The sequence below is a fragment of the Triticum aestivum genome, chromosome 2A (genome assembly GCF_018294505.1).
Source record: "Triticum aestivum cultivar Chinese Spring chromosome 2A, IWGSC CS RefSeq v2.1, whole genome shotgun sequence".
Lineage (NCBI taxonomy): Eukaryota > Viridiplantae > Streptophyta > Magnoliopsida > Poales > Poaceae > Triticum > Triticum aestivum.
Window position 1 is genome coordinate 18588436 of NC_057797.1, and position 8613 is coordinate 18597048.

General features: G+C 56.6%; 1 protein-coding gene across 1 annotated transcript; it reads right to left on the reverse strand.

Moving 5' to 3' along the window:
- Nucleotides 1–3180: 3180 nt before the first annotated feature.
- Nucleotides 3181–4599, reverse strand: LOC123191351 (uncharacterized acetyltransferase At3g50280-like). Its single transcript, XM_044604125.1, has one exon. It carries the CDS (start codon nt 4582–4584, stop codon nt 3181–3183), a length of 1404 nt encoding a protein of 467 aa, XP_044460060.1. The 5' UTR covers nt 4585–4599.
- Nucleotides 4600–8613: the final 4014 nt, after the last annotated feature.

Below are 8613 nucleotides of genomic sequence, written 5' to 3' on the forward strand. Positions count from 1 at the left end.
CGAAAAAAGTTATGCGCAAAGAAATAAGGACCGGAGGGAGTACTATTTCGAAGACAACCGAAATGTAAGAAAAAATTATGCCCCACCATGTATGTACACTAGGAAATTATAGTTCAAATATTTGAAGTTATTGATTTTTCTCATTATCCAATTTATAAAATATTTATATAGTGTCCTCAAGATGGACCGGTGCCGCAACACGCGCTTCTTACGCCAGTTCATGTAAATTTAGGTTTTCTGCCATATTACCACATTACTTCGCTTACAAACCAATTAAAATTCCACTCTTCAAATACCAATGGACATACATATCAGTTGATTTAAATTTAACTTCCATATTTTGTGTCTATGTATATTTACAAAAATACTTTATTTTAGTGAAAAGGTAGATGGGCACGGCAACATGCGCCATGGTCTAGTCTCTACTCCTATAAAAAGTTGAGCTGGTGATGATGGTGTGCCTGCCATCCTTCATTTACAACCGTTCGATTTACACCCAACGTATCTGAGACAAACTATGTCAGTTTTATAAAAAGACCCCCGCACTCCAGTTCTCGTTTGTAGATAACCCCCTGCCTCTCACCTCATCTAGCCATCTCACGACAAAATAAGAAGAATCTAGAAAGGTCGCTGCTCTTGGTGTTGTCTGCCCCCAATGCCTCTCATGCCTTCGCTTGGGCCGCATTGCCGACCACCACAACGACCCCCTCCTCCTCGTCATCTCATCTATCCTCTTCCAAGTCATCCTGAGTTACATTCATAGTTGTCTAGAAAAAATAAACAAAATTGATACTCAAAAAATATTTTTTGAAGATCATTTTTTGCATAGCACAATAAGTGTTATTTCTTCATGAAGTTTTGGATGCAGGTTGAACACTTGAATGCTTTTGTTTGCAAAAGATAAATTTTTATCTATTTTCCTACAGTTACTATTCACCCGTATGCTTGTGAGCTCTAGAGAAGAATGAATATTCGAAATCGATATTTGTTAAACATGAGATGGCCCGGATCAATGCATTTTGGTGTTGCATGCAACGCACGGGCATCTTACTAGTATGTAACAATAGTGGTGTTGTGTGCCGCGTTTTGGTGCTCAGGTTACGAGAGCCTTTTTTAAAACATTAAAAAAATCTTGTTACAAAGTTCCAAAATAATCTGAAAAAAGTTCCACATTGAAAAAAGCCCCATTGAGTTCATGCCTACAAAGTTAGCGGATATGGCCATCCACACATCACACGACAAATCATCCTCCTTCACCAAGTATCCCGTCATCGTGCTTACTTTAGAAAACAACAAGGAGTTCAACAAAAAAAGCTCAATGACATTTCACCCAACACCTGCCTTTTGTAATGCCTGTCATGAACATCGTCGATAAGGGAGGGAGGGTACCTAGTTGCGGAGGAATCCTGGGTGGACGGCGGCGTAGTTGAAGGACGATGGCGGCGTTGGTGGGGATGCGGACGTCCTATGTTGCCTGAGGAACTGCCTGTGAGGTACAACGGCGGCGAAGGACGAGTAGGGTGCAGATGAGGAGCAAGGACGGAGTGGAAGAAAAGTGAACGTAATGAAGGAATTGAGGGGGAGTTTGGTTCAGGGACTTTTTAGTCCCAGAGACTAGAAAAAGTCTCTAAAAAGTCCCTAGGAACCAAACGGGAGGGCCTTTTTATACATGGACTAGAAAAAGACTTTATTGGATAGTCTTTTTTAATTAGTCCCTGGGACTAGAAAAAGTCCTAGAACTTCTGAAACAAACACGCCCTGAGTGGGCTAGGAACATCGGAGTTCTACGTGATGCCCGTCCAAACTCCCACAAAGCTCTCTTACGAGTTTGCTTTCATTTTGCGGAAAGACGGATTTTCGGACCCTGCAACAGATTGAAAGGGTACTGTGTTGTACGGACCCCGAAAAATACAGACGAATAAATTGCAAGAAACCACCAATTTGAGGGCTAGGTTTGCGAAAAACACTAGGATACATTTTCTCTGCAGAAAACACCACATCTTGCGTAATGGTTTTGCAAATACCACTGATCGGCGGATTGGGCCATGTTAAGTGAGTTTATGACAGGTGGGCCCGTTTTTCGCTGACGTGGCATACATTTCGTGCCAGATCAATTTTAATTTAAATTTACAATCTAGTCCTTAGATTTTACACACACACACACCCCTGAATCAAAAAGAAAAAACGCAATTAGCCCACTTGCATCCTCGCTGCGGGTTGGGCGGTCAACGCTGGCGGCGCTGGGCGTCTCCTTCACGCAAGAGGCCAAATCTGGGCAGCAGCCCTCGCCAGATCTGGACGAGCGCCACGGACGCCGTTGCTTCGCTGGCAAGCCCAGACTGCTCTCCCTCCCTCTAATCGCCCTGCTTGCCCGGATCGGCACTAAGTCGCAGCCGCCCAAAACGAGCGCCAAATCTGGGCAGCAGCCCTCGCCGGATCTGACGAGGTGGCGGCGCTGGGCATCTCCTTCATACACGCATCCCCACCCACCCGAGCTCGACCACAACCGCAACCATCCATGACCCCGGTGCTTCTCTCCCTTCACGCAGTGCGGCGATGGCGACGGCAGAGCAGGGCGGCCGACGCGGGCGGAGCAGGGCGGTCGTGGAGCGGCCGGCACGGGCGGAGCAGGGCGATAGTGGCGCGTCTGGCAGAGGGGCCGGCACGGGTGGAGCATGGCGGCGGCGGCGCGGCTAGCAGAGGGGCTGGCGTGGGCAGAGCATGGCGACGGTGGCGCGACTAGCATGGCGGAGGGCGCGGCCGGGCAGAGACAGGAGTACGGCTCGGCAAGAGCGGGACCAGGGGAAGGGCCTGGGCGGGGCAGGGGAAAAGTGTTGGGGGTGTGTTTGCCTTTTTACCCATCCGACGTTGTCTTTGCTAAAACGTTCTGCCACATCAGCAAAAAATGGGGCCCACCTGTCATAAGCTCAGTTAACATGGCCCAATCCGCCGATAAGTGGTATTTGCAAAACCATTACGCAAGATGTGGTGTTTTCTGCAGAGAAAATGTATGCTAGTGTTTTTCGCAAATCTAGCCCTCAAACTGGTGGTTTCTTGCAATTTACAGACGGATGCTGGCCGATTAAGATCCATTTTGTGGCAACATTATCAAAAATCTAACATTATTGGCAGTGAGGCACTTGAGTAGGGCTGAGACATGGGATCGCCAGCTCACTAGCATTACGGTTTGACTGCTGCATTCATGCCTACCGACGCGTCCATCAGCTCTGTGTCGGCCACGAGCCTGGCGAGCGCACCAGGAGCGAGGCACACCTCCAGCTCCATGCCGCCTCTCCCCCCGCCGTCATCCCTGCCCTGGTACACCGAGACCAACCCGTCCACCTTGTTCCCCGCGCCGCTCCGGACGGCCAACGGCCTGCCCCACCCGAAGTCGTTGCCGTACACGTCGAGCTCCGGCGAGCCGCTGGCCACCATCGCCGCAGGGCCGATCCCGTCCAGGTACTTGAAGCTGGGGTTCGCAGGCCACGCCGCGAGCTCGGCCCTCACGCTCGCCTCGTCCACAGCGGCCACGGCCCGGTTCAGGAGCCACGCCGCCCGGCCAAGGCGGCCTTCGCCCAGGATCTCGTCGGCGTCGGCCTTGCCGACGGCGCCCGCAGCCGCGTTGCCCACGTAACCCTGCGGCATGCCCTTCACGAGTGTTCGGCATCCGACGGAGAGCGAGCACGTCGTCTCCTGGCCCGGCGCGAGCCCCCGGGCCCGGCACACGGCACGCCAGATGTGCGTGGCCCCGGCCTGCAGGGAGGAGATGGTGGCTGTGCCGCCGCCGGCTATCGTCTCGGCGTTCGCTTTCGCCGTCAGCCTCTTCACGCTCTCGTGGGAGAAACGGAGAGAGCATTCCTGCAGCGGCGGGCGCTCGAAGTGCCTGGCCATGTCCTCCACCTTGGCGAAGGGGAGAGGGATCGACACGGGGCAGCCATCGAGGAACCATCTTTTGGGCAACGAGGGGATATCTTCTCCGCCAGCGGTGCCACCGCTTCGGCTGATCTCCGACCACGCGTTGAAAAGGTCCCACAACGTTTCCCCGTCAGCCGCGCAGTGGTTCAGCGACATGGCGACGAAGACGCCGTCGGCGAGCTCGGTGACCTGCGCGTCCAGGAGCGGCAGGCTGGGGTCGACGGCGGCGTCCGCGCCGAGCATCCCGTTGAGAGGGAAGAAGGACCGGACCACGCGCAGGATGACGGGGACCGGGCCGGAGATGTCGGCGACGGCGACCCCGGGCGCCACGGCGTGGACGAACTCTGCGCCTTGGTCGTCGCAGCTGATTGAGATCGTCAGGCCCAGCCGAGCGTCGTCGCTGGCCACTGGCGCGACGATGAAGCGGCCGGCGAGCGGGTAGAAGCGGGCCAGAGCGCGCGCGAAGGACGACGCAAGGTGTTCGACGGCGTGGGCGCTGCCGGCCGGATGCTTGGGCAGGACGACGCCTTTCTGCAGGTACTCAACGGTGATCCGCGGCAGGTCCCATGGCGTGAGGTGGACGGTCTCGGGCTCCGGCGGCCGCGAGCTCGCGTGGTGCTCTGGCTTGACCATGCGCCGGGACAAGATCTGGACACCGTCGCCTTCCATTTTGATCGCGGGAGCACTGGAGCAGTAGCCAGAGTGCGAGTCTCTGCTTGATCGTGCGTGTGGCTTTGGGGCATGTGGTGATTTGTAAGAGTCGTGACTCGTGACGAGCAAGACTAGCGGAGCACGTGCGGCTATCCTTTTGTAGCGAGAAAACCGTACACGTACGCAAGATTTTTCTGGAAACGTGGAGAAGGTACGAGTGTCCAAGAGTAAGAGCAGAAAAAAAAATCACAAATTACAAAGAAGTCTTTGAAATCTTCTATGCCCATCCTTCTCGTTGCTGCCGTCCTCGACACCTTTGTTGTAGCTCCATGAAGAAGAAGAAGCTAGAGGAGGATTCGGAATCTTGAGAACCTTCTTCCCTGGAGACAAGAAGGATGGCTCTCCTCTCTCCCTCCCCTCCCTCCCCTCGTCCTCCTCCTCCCCGTCCGCCCTCCGATCCCATGGTTCGTCGCATCCTACGCCCCCTCTCCCCTCGTCGACGGCCCTTTCCTCCGCCTTCCCCCCCCCCTCCTCGCCCTGTGCGGCGCCCCTCTCTCGTTCCAGCCCTGTCTTTGGGCCTCGGAACAAGTTCTGGACTCTGTCGTCGAATGAGGCGGATTCGGATCTCGATGTGGAGGATGTCTCTTCCCCTCTCCCCCTGGTCTCTCTTCCGGCGGCCCCGCTTTTGGTTGCGGCGCCGGCGGCTGCCAGGGTTCGTAAGTTCGCTCCGGGCGGCCGGGGCCGTCCGGTGATCTGTGCCGAGGCTGGGAGCTCGGGCTGGTTCCAGGTGCGGCGCAGACGGCGTGGGAAGCGCTCGGAGGCGCTCTCCTCGCCGGGTTGCGTGGCCCCTGGGGGTGTGGCTCCTCGTTCGGTTGGCCCGACTCGCTCTTCGCGCTCCCTGTCGCCCTCGTCGCTGGCTGCGGTGGGGCCGGCGTCGAGCTTGGTCCTGTCGCTTCCTCCCTTAACCCTAGATCCGGCTCTGGTGCAGGAGGCTCGTGCCCCCCCCCCCCCCCCCCCCCCCGCTGCTCCTCAATTGGGATGTTCTGGGCCGGCAGTTTTAGCTGGTCCTCCGCTGTTGTCGTCCTCTTCTGATTTCCCCCCTCTCTCTGTCTTAAGGCCCGGGCCTGGTTCGGCCCGCGTTCCTCTGCCCGTCTTGGCCGGCCCGGCCCACGCTTCCCCCCCGGCCGGCCTGGCGTCCTCGGGGTATTTATGGGTTCGTAAGGGCTCGCATCCCCCATTTCTAGGGTTTCCTGCCTCTCTTTCTGACCTGCGCCGCTATCATTTCCGCATCCCCTCCTTCCGCAGATCCCCTCCTCCTCCACCTCTCTCCCTCCCCTTCGCGGCGGTTGTCGCCATGGATCGCTCGCGTGGGTCGTCCAGCGAGGCGATCTCTGGCCAGAAGCGGCGGCGGGAGGACGCGGGTGATGGGGCCGTCGATCTGGAGCTCAAGGCCTCCCTTTGCTCCAAGCTTGAGGCCGAGCAGGCGGCTCGTCACCAAGTGGCCCGTGAGCGCGAGGCTTGGGTGTCGGGTCCGGCGTGGCTCCAGGGAGACGGGCGGGCTGGGGCTCCGACGCCGGCTGCGGCTGGATCTGGATCCGAGGCCCCTGGATCGGGCGGATCTGGGGCCGATCCATGGGAGGCTGCGGTGGCGGCCGGTGGCTCTGGCCCTGTGGCCCGTCCTCCCGCTCCTCCCCCGCCTGGCCGTGGCCCCATGGCTCGCAGCGGCGGCCGTGCTCCGTCCTCGTCTTCTGGTTTCGGCAGGCGCTCGATGGGCTGTGGGGGCGGCGGCTCCGGCAGCCCTGGTCGCCTGTTCCCGTCGTCGGGCCCTGGTGCGTCTTCTGGAGCTTTGGGCGATGGTATCCTTCCCCCTCCCCCTCCTCGCCTTCTGTCCCGCCCTCCTCCCCCGTCTAACCAACCACCTAACCCTAACCTCACCTGCTTCGCCTGCCACCAACCTGGTTATTTCCAGTCACGCTGTTTTAATCCCCCCTTCTGCTTGATCTGTCGTGAGGACGGACATCTTACTGTGAACTGCAATAACCACCGCAAACATGCGTCGTTTGTGCACTATGGCCAAGGGCTTCCTGGATGTTCATTCTTTGCGTTGGATTGTGAGGTCCCACAAGTCTCAGTGGCCCCAGCTCTCTCTAATGCTGCCATCATCACGGTCAAAGACCACAAGAATTCTCCCCAAACCCTCCAGGATGAACTGCAGTTATGGGATGAAGGAGGGTGGGACTGGCAGATCCGTCAGCTCTCTGACTTTGATTTTGCAGTGGTCTTTCCTTCTAAAAGCAGCCTCAAGATGATTTCCTCTTGCACGAGCTTCACCCTCCCTCTGAATCAACTGGTCGTTTCGGTTAAAGCTGCTGCCAATGGGGCGAAGCCTATTTCCCCCCTCTCTGAGATCTGGGTTTTGGTTGATGACATCCCTCCTTCCCTTCGCTCTACCGAATTTGTCATGGCTTTTGGCGTTCTCATTGGTAAACCAATCTTGGTGGATCAGGATTCCTTGGCTGTCCTTGGACCAGTGCGTCTCAAGATCTGGGTGGTTGACCCCTTATGTGTTCATGGAAGTGTTGATGTGTTCCCTGCTGCGGATGGTTTCAGGCTTCGGGTGCGCGTGGAGGGGGCTGCTTCTTCCCGTTCCCCTCCACCCCCCCCCCCCTCCCGCTGCTGATCGTCATGCTGGTGATACTGATAATGCTGGCAACCTTAGTGGGGGCTCGCTTCCTCACTTTACTACGTCTGAGTGGGACAGCATGGGCTCAGAAAGTCGCGAGCTTTTCAAGGAGAATGCCCCTAAGAATGGGAGCAGTGGGAAGGATCAGATGGAATCTGCGCCTATTCAGTCTGCCCCTGTTGCTCCGCCGGCTAGTACCCCAATGCCGGGAGTCTGTTCCAACCTCCCTGTTCGGCCGGGCTCCCCGTCGCTCTCGGGTATTGAAGACCTCCCTGCCTCCCCGCGTCGTGTGGCGTTGGTCCCTTCCTCCAAGCGCAAATCCTCTGTCCGCAAGTTCTCTGCTCGAAGACGGGCCTCCTCGGGAACGAAGCTCTCTGCAGCGGGTCTGTACCGTCGTCTTGACGGCGATTTGGGTGATGTGGCGGGCATGTCCTCTCCGGCTGCGGTGCGGTCCTCTCTGATCCGGTCCCCATCTTCTACGGCTCGCAAGAGTGGCCGGATCCGGGACAGCGGCATGAGGGTGGTCGACAAGGCGGCTCGACGCGCGGCGGCTCGGGACCTCCCCGCTTCAGGTATCCCTCCTTCCCCTGCACAGTTGGTTCATATTCCTTCCTCACCTACTAGGCTTGTTCTACCTTCCCTCTCGGATGATCACTTGACTACGGTACTCGCAGACGCGGGTATTTCTCTAGACCACAACCATGGCTCTCCCTCCTCTCTGATTGCTCTCATTAGGGCTAATGAAGTGGCTCAGGCGGCTTTGGCTAAGGCTAAGGAAGTAGCTGCAACACCTCCTGCCCCTCCAGTTGTGGCTGTTGGGGTTTCGGAGGCGGTGGCCGCTGGTGGTGGGGCTGGGACCCAAGTGAAAAAGGGGACTTCTAAACGGGCTAAATCCTGCTTGGCTCCTTGCAGGTCGACTTTGTGCATTAAAAACCTTTCTTACAAATGAAAGCCCTCTTCTGGAACATCAGAGGTTTTGGCGCTCGGGGACGCCGAGATCAAATTAAAGATTTGGTCAGGGGGGACAATATTGACCTGATAGGCTTGATTGAAACCTTTAAATCCTCCTTCTCTCCTCATGAGCTCTCTTCTATCGCGGGGGCGGATTGGTTTGATTTGAACTTCCTGCCCTCCTCGGGCCATTCTGGTGGCATTCTGCTAGGTTCGAAACGGGATGTTTTTGATTTTGTTGCTTTTGATCATGGTATATTTTGGGCTAGCACTGTGCTTTTTCATCGACAACTTAATTCTCTCTGGGAATTTATGGTTGTGTATGGCCTGACCGATCACTCCCTCTCTCCCATTTTTCTAGACGAAATCTCCAATAAAGTAGAAGCGTGTTCGCTCCCCTTGGTGATTGGTGG